Below are 18,265 nucleotides of genomic sequence, written 5' to 3'. Positions count from 1 at the left end.
CCACGCCCCCCGGCCCACGAAATGGGCCTACGCGTCTGCGGTTGTTTTTCTTCATTCGACGAGGGGTGCAAAGCCGAAAACAAAAGTTAAATGGTTCGAAACATGAACTTTGGCGAATTTGCCTAGTGTGCGCTTTCCTTTTCGAATATTTATTTTGGGTTTTCGTTTCACACAGGCCCACAAGCAGTTTGCCAACCTAAAGAATGGCTAAGCAAATGCAGCGTAGAAAGTGTCAAAATTCAAGAGATCACAATTTATGCAAGCCTCACGCGATAAGCCATCCAAAATCAATGTCTTTCGGCCCCATTTCAAATTCAGGTCTGAATCAAAGTTTGGTCTTTGATTTTTTTTTTTTGGTGGCTGTGTGGGCGCGTGTTGTGGCCAACATTAAGTCAAGATGGTGAGACAATCCGCCGAGTTGCGGTCAATAACTGGTTTCTGCTTGGGGTCGTTTTCGTTCGTCGTTTTCGAAAATAGATTTCATATTTATTGAAATTATGACATTCATCTTAATTTGCACCATCGCATAACTTATTAATTCTGTATTTGTCTCTCTCCTCTCTTGCAGGTGTGTATGTGACCACAGGCCGAAAACGGGTTTCCATTCCTCCACCAGGTGAATCCAGATATGCGGACAAGTGGGGGATCCATCCAGGCATCGTTAGGTGGTGGATGTACCAAGACAATTTGCTGACTTTCGCAACTCATTAGGAACTGCAAAACGTTGCACAAGAGAACTTGACAGCTAACGAAGGTCCTTAGCCAGTAGTCCTTTCTTTTTCTACTCCCTCTATTCCCACTACTTCGAGTATTTGGCTGCAAATATATTTTCCTGTGCTGGCTGGAAAAGCTGATGTGAAGTGTAGTGTATATCATGTTGACCAGGTGAAGAGTGATTTTTATAGAATGGGATTTTAATGGGAGCAATATGACAGGACAATTAAATATAATATGTTACAATATTGCAGCTAAATCAAGTAAGCCAATTTATGGGTATATCAATAGAGATTATTTATTTAAGAAGTTAAAAAACATATGAACACAAATTTGACATTTTTAGAACCCCTAAAATGCTTGAGTTTTCTCTCATATACTCACCACATGACTGAACTGTAACATGTTTCCCGCCAGTTCCTTTGACCTTCCGACCCTCAATCATCCTTGAACCCGGCGAAGTCACCCCTGGAGTGCAACTAGGACGCCTCGGCGGAGGCCACATGCAATTACTTCAGTGGGCTTGTCGTCATGCCTCATTGCGGCTCAGAGAGCTCAGAGTGCTGGCACATGATAAATTCCCGACGACTCTGGGATGGTAATCCGCTCGTTTGTAATTCAATTAAATGGAAACGAGAAAACAAAACTGCAAGTGTATCATTAATTTGAGCCTGTGCCAAGGCCTTGCACATAGGCACATATAGTTACACATAGGCGCATAATGCACAGACAGGCGTAATAGTTATCCAACTCGATATCCAGAGCCGTAGTCATAGCCACATAAATATCCATATATCCATGTGCATGCCTGCTGTTTGGAGCTGTCATTAATCTTTCGACAGCTCCACTGCTCCACAGCTCACCCGCCCAAATGGCAAAAACTGTGAAAATCATTTTCAATGGCAAGGCTTTGTGCTGGATGTGTTGGATGTTGAATGTTGAATGTTGGATGCTGGATGCCTTTGTCTAATGATCGCGTGCAGTTTTTCACATGTTCGCCATAATGGGGCCGAGTGCCCATACATCATATTTATGCCAAACTATTTCTATATCCCCCATGCACATTTGACAACCCAACCGTACGTACTATATGTACGAGTATGTCTATGGTTTTATATCTAAGGAGGTCTGGTTGGCCGTCCAGATGGAGAATTATGTCGGTTGATTAATGTTCGGCTTGCCATCCAGATGTCAGCTTTGTGTGGTGAGCACACAGCGTTAAACACGGCAGCAGTTTCTGCTTTAATTACTAGACCTGGTTTCCATTCTAGTGGCATTCAATACTCACATCGGGGCGATTGATTGATCCTGTGACTTGACACAACAACAATTTATTCATAGCAAGCTATTCACATTTATTTACATACCACCCACAAAGCTGTAATGTGTGGCAATTGAATTTGAATACTGGCATGGGCAAATTAGCCAGCCACGGAGCGAAAAAATCTGTAACAGAAGTGTTGAGATCGCACTAATTACATGTCAACAGACACACACGCCCAGCGGCTAAGAAAACCCCCCTCTCCCCGCAGCAGCAACAGCAACTGCAGCAACAACTGCAACTGCAGCAACAGCAACTGCAGCAACGCCAACACCTTGGCGCATAAATTTACAGCCAAACACGCATGTCACGTGGCCCCTTCCTTCCGCCTTCCATCCTATCCTTCAGATATGGCTATATATATATCTCTATATGTGTGTGTATGTGGCATGTGGAGCGGCGGCTGCCACAATAGTGTCAAATGTGAAATTTATGTGGGCAAGTGAGCGACAGGCGGAGCATGCGCAGCCATCCAACCTAAAAAATTATACAAATTCCAGATGATAGTTCCTGCAAACTGCTTAGCATTTTTTAGTGCCAGCAATTAGTGGGCATGCAAATTGCAGAGCCATGATCGCCAACTGGGGTGTAACTCATAACTTCATCGAAAATGCACTTGGTTCTTGGGTATGATTCTTTTTTAAAAATCATACATTGCCATAGGAACGTTAGGTAGCAAAGTGAATACAGATTTTTTTAAGCAGATTGTGCATCTAGAAGCTTCAAGATAAGTATCTACATAGCTCATGCACCGAGTGGACAGTTTGATAGATTGATTGGCATTTTGCAATGCAAATACGGGCCAGATTTATGCAGCCAACAATGCAAGCGCATCACAAACTATAAATGTTCATTTAAGTGCGGTAAGCAGTAAATACAGGCATTTTTTAGAAATGAAATTAATTTTACTCGTATGCCATGTCTATTATAAAATGCATTGATATGCTTGCAGCCTGATTTCATAATCTGTATTATTAATTCAGTTCATTGATTTATGTGTTTGTTATTTATTTTGGTTAGCAAACTCACTCTTTTTTCTCGCACTCATTAATTTAAGAGCATTTGCGATGCAGTGCAGACAGGCACGCATTTGCTGTTTTCAAACTATGTTTTTATGCGTTTCTCTTTAAAAATGCAAATTTTTTCGCTCGCATATTGCTTGTCGGTCTGTTTTTATTATGCCTTGTGCGATATGTAGCACACGTCCATGTGGAACCGGCATCTGTCTGTTTGTCCGTTTGTCAGTCAGTCAGTCAGTCCTTCAATGCCTCAGTCATTCAGTCAGTCAGTTGGGCAGACAAGCGTGTCGCTGCATTGCCATCGGCTATAGTTTTACAGAGAAAAACCCATTCATTCAGTCACGCACACTCATAGAGATCCAGATACATTCAGTTCATTCAGTTTTTCCACCGTTGTGCATTGCTGATTTTATGTTATGTTACTTACTCAAATGCTGTCACACAAGGGCGCACAAATTGAGTCTTCACTGTGCCTGCATTTGGGTGGACAGCGAGGAGGAAAATTCTTAACATTCAAATGAGCATGGAGCACTGCACGCCCACACTGTCAATTATGTTCGAAATAGTTTTCATTTTGCCGTTCTATATTTATCAAGTGACAAGGCCTGTTCGATTCAGAAAAAACTATGGTTTGGCTGTCATACGCGGTTCAAGGTTGTTCAAGGCTTGTGTGCGTGTGAGTCACTCGCTTAAATGGAAGAAATACTTTTGGGGCACCAAGTTAATCAGTTACACTGTTTCGGGTGCGTGGGAAAGTAGCCTGTAATGCGCTTTTAATTGCAACGAACACAGAAATAATTGCACTCAAGTAAATCAACTCGGTAACTGAGGCAACTTTCACTGGCTGTAATTCAAGCTGACATCGCGTCCCCAGGGAGAACTCTTTGCCAGCAATTACAGGCACAACAAAAACGCATAAAGTACTGCCCAAAATTGGCATCGAACCCGAATATAAAAAAAGCAGAAACCAAAAACTTTATAAGGAAGTTGGGCACCTACGTGTCGTATACGTAATTACAAATTTATGTGAATGCCGGTGGATGTGTACGAAAAACAATTACACGACCGCACACACCACAGTCTCGAAATGCATAATGCAGCAGTTGCAGTTGCAGTTGCACTTTCAGACGCTCTGTCATTGAGTCAGTCAGTTAATTTTGTTTTTTCCTAATTTTTTTAGTTTTTAAGCCACTTGCCTTTGGGCCACACTTGCCAGGAGTGTTGGCAATTGAAATCAATATGCTCGAGCACACTACAAATTTGTGCGCTTGCCAAACTGGATGTTCGACCCACGCCCGAAAGTCGCTTGAAAAAAATATATATCTGCAAAATGAAAAGCCGTCATTTTGCAATCGTATCTAATGAGGTGCGAAGAGAGGCGTTACAACGCCCCGAACACAAAACAAAAAAGCAAAATCAATGCAACAGCATATTGTCAACAGTTTTGCTTACAACGATTTGCACTTTAGGCCTAATCCCCAGAGAAGTTGGCTATCTATGTATATATCTCTATGTATATCTTCATACAGCGACAGCGAGTGGGCAGAAGTCGGGGAAAACTTGCTGCTTGGACGGCAAACCACCGATGATGAAGCTATTAAATTGAAAATTATATGCCGGCACTCGGTAATTGGCCAAGTGCATTGAAATTAAACCTGGTTTAGTGTCTTGCAATTGGAGACCGAGTGTTGCAATTACTGGGAAATTTAGCATTCAATGAAAATCAACTTTAATGCAGGCGAATAAAGTTCCAATACTTTGACTAAATCTATTTTCTGTAATGAAATATTCAAATAACTTAATTAAATTGAAGTGTAAAGCATAAGAATTGATTGCTGCGCAATTTTTCAGTGGTTATTTAATACATTTTCTGTTCATTATTTTAATATAAAGTTTATTGTATTCGATTACAAAAGCTTAATAGGCAAATGAGAGCATACATAAATGAATTTAAAGCGTAATTATGAAAGAAACTCGCAGTCTACTAAAAAATGTATAAGAACACACTTAATTTTCCTTTTTCTTGCAATTTGGAATGATTTCTGCATGGAAAATGTAGGCATACATTGAAAGCCAAGAACTCTTGGATTAGTATTTAAATTCTTTCAGTATTAGCTTTGCTGAAACATTCCGAGTTGCGCCTTAGATTGAACCAATTTCCCTGCTCCGCATGCATTATTCATTCCATTGTACGAGTACTTGGCCTATGCATATAAAGTACGTAAAAGTTCGTTGAATTTTTACAGTTTTCGCGCACATTTAAAAATAAAAATCAACCCACGCCCAGGAAAAAAGCAGGGGAAAAAAATCAGGAACAGCTGGAAAAGACAGAGAATTTGTTCCTCTGAATATAAGTACGTCTAATTGCTTCCGTGAAATGAAACAGACCAAGGAACCACATAGCCAAACATACTCGTACACTTTTGTATAATTTAAACAATGCCAAGGAAAGGCGAAAATATATGAAGATGCTTTACCGCAGAAATTTGCACGGTCTCTGAATCAAAATCAAACGATGACGTTGGTATTGCGTATTTTGTTCATTTTTTTCTACATTTTTTTTTGTAAAGTAAACTGATAAATAAACAGCACGTGAATTATAAAAATGCAAAATGAAAGAAAACAAATCGCACACAATCGACAAACAAAACGAGGCGAGAAAATACACATGTATGGGCGAAATCATCTAGGAAAACTTTGCAAATTTCTTCGCCCCAAGCGACCTACGTGAGCAGCATGAAAAGATTCCCAACGATACCGAAGTGTTTGCCCGAGCAAATGAATGGGAAACCCAATGACTGGATGGCTGTCTGTCTGGGTGACTGACTACTATACACTTGGTAAAACAATGGCCAAGAACGAGTGAAAAGTCGGTGGAGAAGTTAGGTGGAGATGTTAGGTGGAGAAGTTAGGTGGAGAAGGCAACCTGAAATGAAAATCTCCGCCAGTGTTTGCCCTACGTAGCCGGCGTCTTTTATTTGGCTTTCTGTTTGCTTGGCGGCCCTAACGCCAAGACTCAATATTTATTTTTTTTCGATTTACCCCCTTGACTCTGCAGAATCTTCGGCAAACCCGGCAAAATGTGTGTATCCGCATTAAGTTTTATTTTTATGGCGAAAGCGTAAAGCGCAGAAAACGCTCGTGGCTTTTGGCTTTTGGCCGAATCTGGCTTGTTTGTGGGCGTAATTGAAAATCCCCGACGCTGAAATGGCCACAACTAAATTTGTAAGGCAACTATTTAGTGATGGTTTCACTGCTCCATCTCCCCCAAACCCCCTAAAGTTCCCCTCAATCTCAGGGCGTTGGGATAAATCGTGGCCGGTCAATGCGGCGTATGCGCAATTTGTGCTGCACTTGTGAGCGCTTCCACCCCAGAAATAAAAATGTCGAAAAGAAGACTTGCGGCCATTTGGCAAACGCTTGAGCTAGCACATACAAACTGGCCAAGGTTTCAATGGATACGATTTTCTTTGCCCTGATGGGAAAAACTGGGTGGGTGTCTCTGGCCGCAGTTAGGCAAATATTGAAGCATTGAACACGTTTTCAAGCAAATTGCATTTTTATTGTCCCACCTTTTGGCTTTGTTCTTGGCTTTGGCTTAGGACGCTTTTATTACAGGTTTAAGTCGGGGTGACATTTGGCATAAGGTTATGGGGATTTGCAAATACCAATTTCCCTTTTCGAAATCATTTTATTACACTGAAACGTGTTCCATTTTCATTTTACTCCTTTTGCCTGGAAGATTTAATCAGCAAGCAATTGCTGTTTAATAATCAAATAAGTTATATTCTTTTTAGTGGCCAATCAAAAGCGATTGTTCTTCTTTAAAATTTAATATTTAGACAACTGTTTGTAAGTAACCCTATTAAATGCCAACAATTCCGATCATTGGCTTATCTCATCGCCTGGCACCTTTAGTTCCTCAATTTAATAAACATTTACCAGAGAGTTCATTCAGCCGAAAGGCATGCATGGGCGTGGCAGGAGGGGGATTTCTGGGGGAGCCGAAGCTAAAGCTCTCATTGTTGTCATGCAATGCGCAAACACAAAACTAATTGAATTTTTCCAAGCTCTTTTCCATCCTCGCCATTCTGCAAGTCAGCAGAGGCGTTGGCTGCCAGGGGGGATTGCTGGAAAATCGCTGGGAAAATGGGGGCCTTTTGTCTATGCCGTACGTGCCACGATTCCTAGTTGACACGATGTTGTTGCTGGCTTGTTTGCTGGCTGATATTGCTCGGAAGCATAATCAACATATAATGAAAAGCTACTAACATGCAACACATTACACGCAAAGTATATTGTCGTTACACAATGCAAAGTGGGCTGGGTTCTTCAGCATCTAAACCCCTAGAAATTCCATACCACCCCTTCATTTTTTTGTTTTTTTTTTTTTTGTTTGTCTGCCGTCGGACTGACCCAAAAATCCACTTCACGCCCGAAGCAAAACATGCTGGGTTTTATTATATTTATTTTATTGTACTGTATGTATTCTTTATGCTGAGTCTGGGTCTTGGCTCCATTTTAATGGCCTGTATGGTGCGTTGCAATTATAACACACAACCGCCACACAAGAAAACCGTCAACAAGTGCTGCTTAAGTGCTCCATGCAACAACAAGAGCTGAATCTGATTGTCCAGTTAAAAAAAAAAGTGACCTAATTCAGTGCTTTTTGGGGGGTTTTCTGTTTCTGAAATAGTTGTCATAATTCATAATTCACTTGGGCTGCTCCACATTTTATGCACACTCTGCACTTATTTTTTGCTTGGCCGGTAACCTGAGTTTTCGTTCATGGGATTGGCATTACTAGAGTACGAAATACTTGAAACACGAGACAATCGCTGCGAGAGCGTAATTATATATGCATTTACTCGTATATATATTGCCCCGATGTCAAACAATAATACTTAATAATGCCTCGCTGGGCATGGCCCATATTTAGTAAATTGGAATCGTTGCCGTTCGTTATCAGTTGCTGCAGCTAGAACATCAGAACTCTAGAACATCAGAACACTAGAACACCATTAGCAACAGAGACAGCAGCCTTAAATTAAATTAAATTTAGAACATGTGCTTGAAAAATCTGTTCTGTCAGCAATAAACTTAAATGGTTAATGATCCGTGGCGCAATTAACTTTTTACAGCATAAACATTGAACACAGAAAAATGGGTCTAGCTTAGCTCACTTAATCTGGCAGTTGGTATACGATTTTAATGTTCAGCTCTTGCAGTTTCATCCATGTAGCAGCCATTTGATGGAATAATTTCCTGTATCTGGCATTAATGCCAGGTGCTGTCAGCAGCACTCAATAATTTAGCCGTCTTACGCTGGTTTTTCTGATAACGAACTTAATGATACTAAATTCTTTGGATCTTCCCATACGCATCACTTATAGTTACGAGCACCCAACGGCAATCAGTAGAAATTTGCGTACATTAAGACCATAGCTTTTTGCTCTGCTATTGCCGGCATGACATTTGCCGGCTGAAAATGGCTGAAAACGGCTGAATCGGCTGAAAAACAAGTTAATTACAATAGGATTACCCGGCAAACAAAGAGGCTGCCACTACGACGACTGCGACTGCGACTACGACTGCCCATTGGCCTTCCGTTCGTGCCGCATATTTTCCCATTGGCATAATCTCATAAAATGGCATTTATGCGGGGTCCCGTGCGGATTTTCATTCCCCTACCGCCTGCCACATGCCCCTTGGGGGCTTGTTGATGCGTTAATTTGCATGCAACATGCACTATGATTACCCGCAATTTGCAGCAGCAGAAAAGCAGCGGCGGCAATGCTGGCAACTAGATCGCCATTAGCGGGTAGTGCACTGCGAGAAAAGAATAGCATAGTAGGGATACATTTTCTACAAAGCAATTTTTAAAATTAGTAGAGTCTGCAGTATACATTCGGACTTATATCCTTTTAAAAGTGACTGTAATTAGACATTGTTTTATAAAAAGTATCATTAAATTTTCAAGAGTCTTGTTTAAAAGAGCTGCAAACTTATCCTTACAATCAATACAGATTTCTGAAACAAATAAACTTTATTTATATTTAATTTTTGAAAGTAATTCCCTTAGAGGCTACTTGAAATCGCAGTGCCCCATTGTCCAATTGTGGCAGCTGGGAAATCGTAATGGAATCGAAATCCGAATCGGACAGCTGGCCACGACCAACGACCAACTGGGCGAGCAGAATTGGTTGCTCTTGGATCGCGTTTGTTTGTTTGTGTGTTGTGCTTCTGTTTTTGTTTGACGCCGATGTTTGCACAACTGCGATGCAAAAATCACAAAAAAAAAAAAAGAAGTACAACAAACGCTGAAGAGCCATGGGGAATGCCTCGATACTACGCTCTTCGATGGCTTTCATTTGCTGGGCGCCCAGTTGTATAATTTGCAATTGCTTGTTGTTGCTGGCCCTGTGAATGGTGAATGCGAATGTGTTGCTGCCCAGCAGCAACTTGCAACTGCAACAGAGAAACAGCAGCAACTTGCAGCAGCTGAGCTGGTTTTAATTATAAAACTGCTGCTGCATCTGAGGCTCCTTTTTCGTGTTTGGCCGTTGTCAGCGATTTCCTCAATTATTTGCCTTCGTTTGTTGTTCTCTTGTTTTCAAAAAACAAAAAAAAAAGGCAGAAGAAAAAAGGAAACAAATAAAAATGAAAATAAGAAATGCACATAAGTTCAACAATTTTGTTGTTCGTTTATTTTCGATTTGTGTGTTTAACATTTGCTTGCGAGCAGCGTGTTGTAATTTGATTTCTTTGTTTACACAAGTATATTTAATGCCCGGTTCCTTTGTGTTTTGGGTGCTGCACTTCATCATCATCACCGAAGATGGCTGATTGGTGAATCATGATGATGAAGATGATGATGCTGATGCTGATGGGAGGATATGCATTCTGGGGGTTTTATTAATAGTCCGTTCTTTGCCATTCTGATGGATGCCGTGCATTGGCATTAAGTTCTTTGTTCGCTGCATTTGAAATCACCCTATTGAGATATTTTTTTGCAATCTGTCTGCCGAGATAAAGTGCAGAGATCGGGATCTGAGAAATGAATGTACAAAGATTCTCCGAGCCAAAAACTTTCCATCCAGTTCCATTAGTTCTGCACATATCGCTGCAATTTGCATATAGATTGACTCAACTCAACTGAACGCGACTCGCACAGACAACTCTCTTGCTGCTGCCTCATAAATCTAAATAATTAATAATTGTCACTGCCCCCGAAGACGGCGACTGCAATTTGCGGCTAAAATGCTTTTCAATTAAATTTTTAATATATTTCTTGAGGCCGCTGCTGCTGGTGCAGACAACGGGAATTTCGCGTCTGCCTGGCGCCTGCCGAAATCGCAGTGCAATCGAAAAGAGCTGGCCAAATATGGGGGCATGCAACCAGTAACTAGCAGATTGCAACTACCACTCTGTGGCACGCATAATCGCAGCTGACGTTTTCATCGCTAGATTAGCACAAAGTGCAGTGCGTGCAGCAAGCCGAAGGAAGCTCAGGTACGCATACATATGCAGATGCAGTTGCAGATACAGATGCAGATTCAGATGCAGATACACATGCAGATACAGTTACGTCGAGATACATTTGTGTGCATTCAAATGCGAATGCAAATAAACGGCAAAGAGATTGTCGCTGCAGCCGACGCAATAAATTTTACATGCCACGCAGACGTGGCGCCAAAATCTGCCAGCTTCGATGTCAGCAGAGCAACAACATGCAACTGCAACACCAACACCAATGGCAATGTTGCAAGTTAGCATCCGTGCGGTATTTGCCACACAAATTGAAAACTTATGCGGCACATTAACAATTTACCAGCAGAATTGTTGGGATTTTCCCACGTGGCAGCTGCAACGCCAAATAATCGCTGCCAAACATATGCAAAATAACAAATATTTGAAAATGCCACAGCACTGTGCCACACAGTGACTACAAAAAGTTTCTATCGGCTTGAATAAAACAAAACATTATTTAGGAATGTGAACAATATTTTTTGGGAATGATCAAGTCTATGTGTACGACACATTCTAACAAAATAACACATTTTTGTGTTAATTAAAATTCAAAATAAAATAAATGGACTAGAAACTTGAATCCCTACCACTGTTTCAGCAGGATATTTACACGTAGGATTTATTAGTTTGATATCAGTTTGGTGGCAGGCAGGGATAGGTTTTCCCGACATTGATTCGGCTCAAAGTGAAGCAGCTTCGAAAAGATATGGAAATGGCAAAAACACACAATGGTGGCCAATAAACAATGTGTGTGTAAATATAGACGGGCATAGTTCAACGAACCAGAAGTTAAGGTAGTTTTATGGTTAAGAAAAATGGGGAAAATGTGAAGTGTGGAAACGGAAAGGGGGAAAAAGATTGGAAAAAGACCTCGCCATCTGATGGTGATCTATGTTTGGGACAAACGTGTCATAACAGCAAACAGAACGCAACGAACCATAAAATGAACAAGGGGCCAACAACACCTTGATTTGGGGTGCCCTAACCCCTGAACCGCAGAAACCCCAGAACCCCCGCCCATTGAGCCATTTGTTGACTTAATTGTTATCACCCTCAAACTGCCGCCGCCGCTGCACAAATTGTTCGTGTTTGACAAGTAGTTGTCAACAATTTTTGATAAAACATCTAAAAAAAAAAAGCTGAAATAAAAATGAAATTATTGTGTGTGACATGCACACACCACCCCCCTTGCCACATTGATAGGAAGCCTCTGGCAGCGACGGATGTTTTTATTTGGTTTGCATTGCAGTCGCTGCACGTTCGTAAATTTATTAGAGAATTTATGGCCTTGGGCAATCGTTGGGACTATCTGCTGCGACCTGAGGAGAAATTAAATTGATTTTCAATCAATGCCGTAAATTATACTCAAAATATATCACACACATTTTTTGGGGGATTATATATGTTTCATTAGGTAAATATTTGAGCTGATTTCAGTGGAATTTAAGTTCGTTCTAACAGGAATAAAAATTTAATAGGGTTTCAAGCTCAGCGTCAAAAAGTTTTTATAAAAGCGCAAAGCAACTTTAACAAGGTTGCCATTGTTTGCACAAATTAAAAATGAAATAAAGTTCATTTTTATAGGGCAGACAAGCTGCCTGCTGTTCACTTGCGTACACTTTACTTTGTAATTAAATTATTTTTTACACAATGCATGTCAAAATATTTCGGCAGACATGGCAGGGATCTGTTTTAATTACAGCATCCAGGCATTCGGACGGGCACGAAATTCTCCTGGCTCTTGGCTTCATTATTATCATCAACACGCTCACAGTAAATTGTGCAAATTGAAAACGCATACAAGTTGCATATGCCACTGGGAAATGTCTCTGCGGGGAGGGGGGCTTGCTAAATGGGGGAGTGTGGTAATTGGGGAGGCTGTGGTGGAGTAAGGACACTCGAAATATGTCAAGGTATGCAAAATCCACTCCCATACGCAAGTGTTTTGCGGGCTAAGCGCTTTCTTGGCTGCCAGCCAACTTGGCTAATGCCAAAAGACAAGTAACCACAGAGCCAGAGCCTATCTGAGTGGATATATGTGGCTATATATGGGGTTAGTGTGTGTGCGTATGTGTGTTCATGTGTGCCATCCACCAGCACCACCCCCCCTCTCTTTTTACAGTGAAGACAATTACAGTAAACAAATTCGCACACGTCGTCAGTTGCATTTGCGGTGACAGGCTGGAAAACAAGGCCTGAAAATATAGAGAGACAGTAGCACAGGGGCGGGGCTTTCGGATGGAGGGCAAGGGGAAGGGGCTTCTGTTTCGGAGGCGTAATGGGGCCACTGCCCCTATCCTCCCCTCCCCTCTGGCCCGTTGTGCCCCCCTTTTTGCGGTCAGGGCCGTTCCTTGGTATTTTTGGCAGAGCATTTTCGGGCCATGCATGAGATTTGCATTTTTTACACCCACTCCACCAATTGCCATTGATGCACGGGGAGAATAACTAACAATAGTACATGTAGAAGTATATATCAATCAAATATAAATGATTAAATGGTACTAAATTAGAATTCTTCCATTAATTAATCTCCTCTTCCATGCCCATCACTACTGATATTTATTATTTAGGTGACACATTTTCGCACAGTGCAGCTGCATCTCTCTATTTTCGAAGCATCCCAGCTCTCCACTTTAGCCGTCTCCGCTTTTGGGCCTCCCTTCACGTTCCTTTTGCAATTTGGCCGTTCGTTGCCAGAAACATTTTGCCATAGCATACTTTTCTGGGCCACGGCATGATATATGTGTATGTATGTGTATGCATGCATGCAGGTCCTGCCAGTGCGCTTGTGTGTGTGTGCATGCACGTTGCAGCAATTGAATTGAATTTCTGCTGCTCGAGTTTTGAGCTCTTGAGCCACAGAAAAGAGGTGGAAGCTAAACGTTTGAAAGCGAAGAATTCCGACATTCCCAGTGCAGGTTTAACTTGCACTGGCTTCCCTTTTTCGCTTTTCCTTCGCTTTTCCTCCTTTTTCCTTTCCTTTTTCCCCCACATTTGTGCCCTTTTTTTTTCTTGTGTCTTTCCCCCAGACAGAGTGACTCGCTGGCTGAGTGACGCCTGGGTTTCTGGCCAACTGCCATGCGGGAAGTGGTGCTCCCGCTTGGCATTCTGCTCTGGACCGATTTATGGCCGAATGGCAGTGGCAAAAACGCATAAACACATCATTGGCAAAGGAGCCTGGAGGACACGGCCCCTAATCGATAACTTATACAATGCAAGCGCAAGAAATAGGAAAGCCAAATCCTTTTCAGCCCCTCGAGAAACACAAACAGCTCGCAAATCGATGGCACATAACTAAAATCTGTTTGGGTTTTGTCTCTGTCGAGTTTTGATTGACTGGCAGCAGGTCACTTCGAGGGGATATGGATATCATTCAGGGGTGAGGGCTTTGCGCCAAGTCTGTTGTCGTTTTCCATTTCATTTTCCAGGCGGGAAAAGCGTGTCATGGCCCCAGCGATTAACTGCAGTCATCGATGTTCGCCATTAGTTAACCCGAAATAGACGCTGACTGCATCTGCACTTTTGGCTTTTCTCGCATTCATTCAGTTCGCCAACATCTGGGGCACTCAGCGATATGCATATGAGCGATTGTAAACGCTTCGAACATTGTGTAAAAGCCATTAATTTAAATTATAAACTACAAAGACGAATGCAGGGAAGGGGGGTGCAGATATCCATAAAAGTCGTATCTGTTGTTGTCATTGCAGTTGTCATAAAAAGTCTGTCACACGATTTGTTTCCCCGCTAATTTATGACTGCAGCCACGGCGGGGGATTCCCCTCATTAACACACATGCATTTGCTGCAGGGAGTTTACAAGTGAAAAAGTATCTTAAAGATACTTTCCGAGCGGAAAACAATTTCCTTTCAATAAGCCCTGGCAATCAACGGTCTTTTGTCCACATATTTATTGTCCTAGCTTGTGCGGTTGTGTTTTCGCTCTTTTTCTGTTTCTTTCATTAGACGGCATTTTCTGGGCCACAGCGATTAGTAAGCTGAAAATCGTTTTAGCCCACTTTCCCCCTTATCCATTGTCATTAGTGGAATGCGCTCGTATTTTAGAGGCAGCTGGAAACACAATCAATGCCCGCTGCGAGTCTTATGGGCCACAACGGGCAAACTGCTACGTTAGATAAATAGCAAAAAAAAAACAAAAAACACTATTGCAATTATGAGCCATTTAAAAGTTATTAACGCGACCGCCCATCATGAAACAAGCCGGCAAACTTGGTTCCTACTTCTGGATTGTGCATTTATAAATTGTAAATTGCTGTGCCCACGCCGCCAATCGGAAACTATGGCCACTTTGCTGTTGCATTCGAGCTGGCCAACACGCCCACTGCCATTTTAAAGCCATAAACAATTTAGCGAGACAACCCACACACAGACACACACAGTGAGCCGCAAAGTCATGAGTAAATATTTGATTTGTGCGATAATCTGAAAATGATACAGGCGCAGCAGGCGTTTCAAAATGATGCAACTGAAGATGAGTTAAGTTGATCGATAAGAGGGCTTTATTACTAGCAGGCAGTAAATTAAATGCATGAAGATACGGAAAATTTATTTTATAAACAAAGATATTAATACACATGGCGGAAATCTTATATCACACTGAGTTAGTAATTGTATTGCAGTGGCTGGGCCATCCAGTTTCTATAGAAGTACACCAATCTTTTGCATAAAAATCCCTTGTAATCTCTCTGGTTTTCTGACTGCCTAATAATAATGAAAATCTCCTCTTATTTTCCCAATTTTCCAGGCGCCATTTGCGGCGGAAGCTGCTGCAATAATGCCACGGAGCTGGAGCTGCGGGACAAAGCCGCCGGAATGTTCGAGCAACTGCTTCATCACCACACCAGCAGCCTGCGCGGAGTCCTCGAGACGAATGCCAAACAGTTCCAGAGTGAGTAACAACCATCTTGGAGTCTATGAATCTCTTTTTTTGGGGGACAGTAGAAAGGATTAGTGGGGGGGGGGATTGGATGGTCGAGTGAAATCGAAAAGAGGCAGAATGCCTTTCTATGCAAATCTGCGGGCAAAGAGTCTGCAAAGTTTGCCGGGCGTTAGACCAAAAGTATATTTTCGTGGCAATAAATAATTTATCATATGCAAATTCATCGGGCTCAGCACAAAGTTATGAGGATAAAAACAGCTTTTGCCTCGCAATCTGCGAAGTGCGCTAACCAAATTAAACTTGAAACGCGAAATGCGAAATGCGAAATGCGAAATTGATTTGTAATTTGAATTTGTATGCAGATCAAAGCGACTGTATAATAAACTGATATAAAAGTATATGTATGTATATCGCTGTATATAAGGAATCATAACCATAACCGAGCTGTTTTAAAATGCAGCGAACGCGGCTCGGACTGCATCTAATTAAAAAAGCATTAAATAATGTTGTAGTCCCAGTTGTTGTTGTTGTTATTGTGGCCGCTGTCCCTTTTTAGACAATTTCGCAAACTTTGTCTGGGTCACGTTTTGGGGCTGGCACGCCCCCTTTTAGGGAGCTGCCCCTTTCACACAATGCCTGCAAATTGTTGTCGTACATGCTGTAAATCTCGCTTCACTTTAAGGCAGGTTTTTGGGGTGCTGCTGCTGCAGCTGTTGTTACTGTTGTTGCTGCTGCTGCGGATGTTGTTGTTGCTGCTGCTGCTGTTGTTGCTGCTGCTGGGAATGTTGTTGCCTCATTGTTGTTCTCGCCAGTCTGAGTCCGCAGTTCTTGGAAATGGGCGCGCATTCAAAAAGACTTTAAACACGCCCCACTCGTTGTACATACGTACATGCCCACACGAATATAGGGGATTATATGTACATACATACATATACCGAATGCGGATTCACAATTTATATATAAATACATTTTGGCGAATTTGTTTGCATTTCGTGTGTTGTCATCAGCTTAATTTATGCAAGCCCATTGATTCATTCGTATGGGGGTTATTAAGTTTCGAGGCTTCCCTTCGGCAATATGAGTGCTGCAAACGAAATGCTCATTAAATTCATTTGGAGTTAGGGCAACGCCACTTGGTTATTAAATTACTAATTTCTTAATGGCTAATTGAGCAAATCATATGTTTAAATGGCAAATTAAATTAATCAATGCTGATATATAGTATCGGTTGTAAAATGACAGAAACTGACTTATTCTTTATTTGATTTCTGGCTAAAATCACTTCCAAAACACTCGAAATGCAGAGTATTCCGCTAACAATTAGCATTCAATTTGCATTGGAGAACCCAGAACACACAATGATGTCACACAAGGCAAACACCGATGGGTTCCACGTTTTGTTAGGTAAACAGAACATGCAAAAAATTAGAATGCAGTCGGCAAAGTCATTTAGCCTAACAATCGAGCAATAAAGCAATTTATAATTATTTAAAACCAATAGACAGTGCAATTTATTTGCTTTACGAGCCGGCTTAAAAATGAAACAATCGAAATGTGATGGATGGAAACAGTTGGCTAATTGATTAAATATATACTACACATAACTGGCAAATCAAGGCCTCTTACTGCTGATAGTTAATGGCTATCTTGTCTGCTACTGATAACAAGGAACTTGTTTGGGCCAAAAACTTCTGGCCCAAATGGCATACTCTTGTGCTTATCGGCGCGTCGTTGAGATGCCACGCGTTTCCTCCACTTGCAGCAGAGTGGCCATAAAAATTGATTTACTTTCTTGGCAGCACACCCGGCGTATGCGTAATGTTCTGCCATTGGGTGGAAAGCAGCAGCACAACCCAAAGCACCAGACCCCCGAAAAAAAAAAAGCGCAACTATAAAACTTTATGCATTTCTTGGCAATCGCTGCTGTTATTGCTCTTTCTTCTGCCCTTCTAACGCATAAAATATTATGGCATGCGAAATAAATGCATATTTCTATTTTGTACCATAAACTTGCCAGCTACAACAGCTTGTGGCATATGCAATACAAGCCACAGCCTTCCTTCCTGTTCGAATACCGAAACCCCAACCTCTCCTTCCGTTTACAGCTCATCCGCCTCCGTGCCACGCCCCTTCCGTTGCAGCGCCCATTGTTGCAACTCCTGCCATCTCGCTTTGTGCTGCTGACTGCTTTTGTTCGGCGTATTATTTTTAAGCAAGTATTTGCGTGTTTAAACACGTTTCGCAGCTTACGAATTATATGGCTGCTCAGGCCCCCAAACAACCCCAATCCGCAGATCTGCCCGATCCCCAATTCCCCATGTCAACCTCCAACGCACTGCGTTCCCATTGCACTCACTGCGACTACGTGGCCGTCTCCACCATCGTAGTCATCATCATCATCATCATCATCCTCACCATCATCGTCATCTTGGCAGCTACTTTCGCTGTCGCTGCGGCACTGAAAAAAAATATAGTTAAAAATAGTAGAAGTGCTCATTTAATTATGGAAAAAAGCTATTAAGAAACTTATCAATAATATAATAAAATTGTGTCATTACTATTGCCATATCCAAATTGCAAGAATTAGAAAAGTAAGATTATGCTATAGCTTTTTTCATAATTGATTTTCTTTTTAGCTTAAATTTTTCTAGATAAACTTGCCCTTAAATTTCTTCAGTGTTTAACGTCATTGTCGTTTTGGTGTGTTGCTCACGCGCTTAATGCGTTTGCCTGCAAAGCATCTTGACTCCCCTTCCTGTCACCTGGCCCCCCGGCCCTTAAGCCT

At 41.7% G+C, this 18,265-nt stretch overlaps 1 protein-coding gene across 1 annotated transcript in view; it reads left to right on the top strand.

Annotated features, from left to right (window-relative positions):
- Nucleotides 1-18,265, top strand: part of LOC6532648 (division abnormally delayed protein) — a 64,225-nt gene that overhangs the window by 34,543 nt on the left and 11,417 nt on the right. The window contains exon 2 of the mRNA XM_002093356.4: nucleotides 15,346-15,489. Within this exon, the coding sequence (XP_002093392.1) occupies nucleotides 15,346-15,489 (144 nt within the window). The remainder of the gene's footprint in view (nucleotides 1-15,345; nucleotides 15,490-18,265) is intronic.

The sequence above is a fragment of the Drosophila yakuba genome, chromosome 3L, assembly GCF_016746365.2.
Source record: "Drosophila yakuba strain Tai18E2 chromosome 3L, Prin_Dyak_Tai18E2_2.1, whole genome shotgun sequence".
Classification (NCBI taxonomy): Eukaryota; Metazoa; Arthropoda; class Insecta; order Diptera; family Drosophilidae; genus Drosophila; species Drosophila yakuba.
The sequence above is the reverse complement of the archived record's forward strand: the minus strand, read 5'-3'. Positions and strand labels throughout refer to the sequence as shown.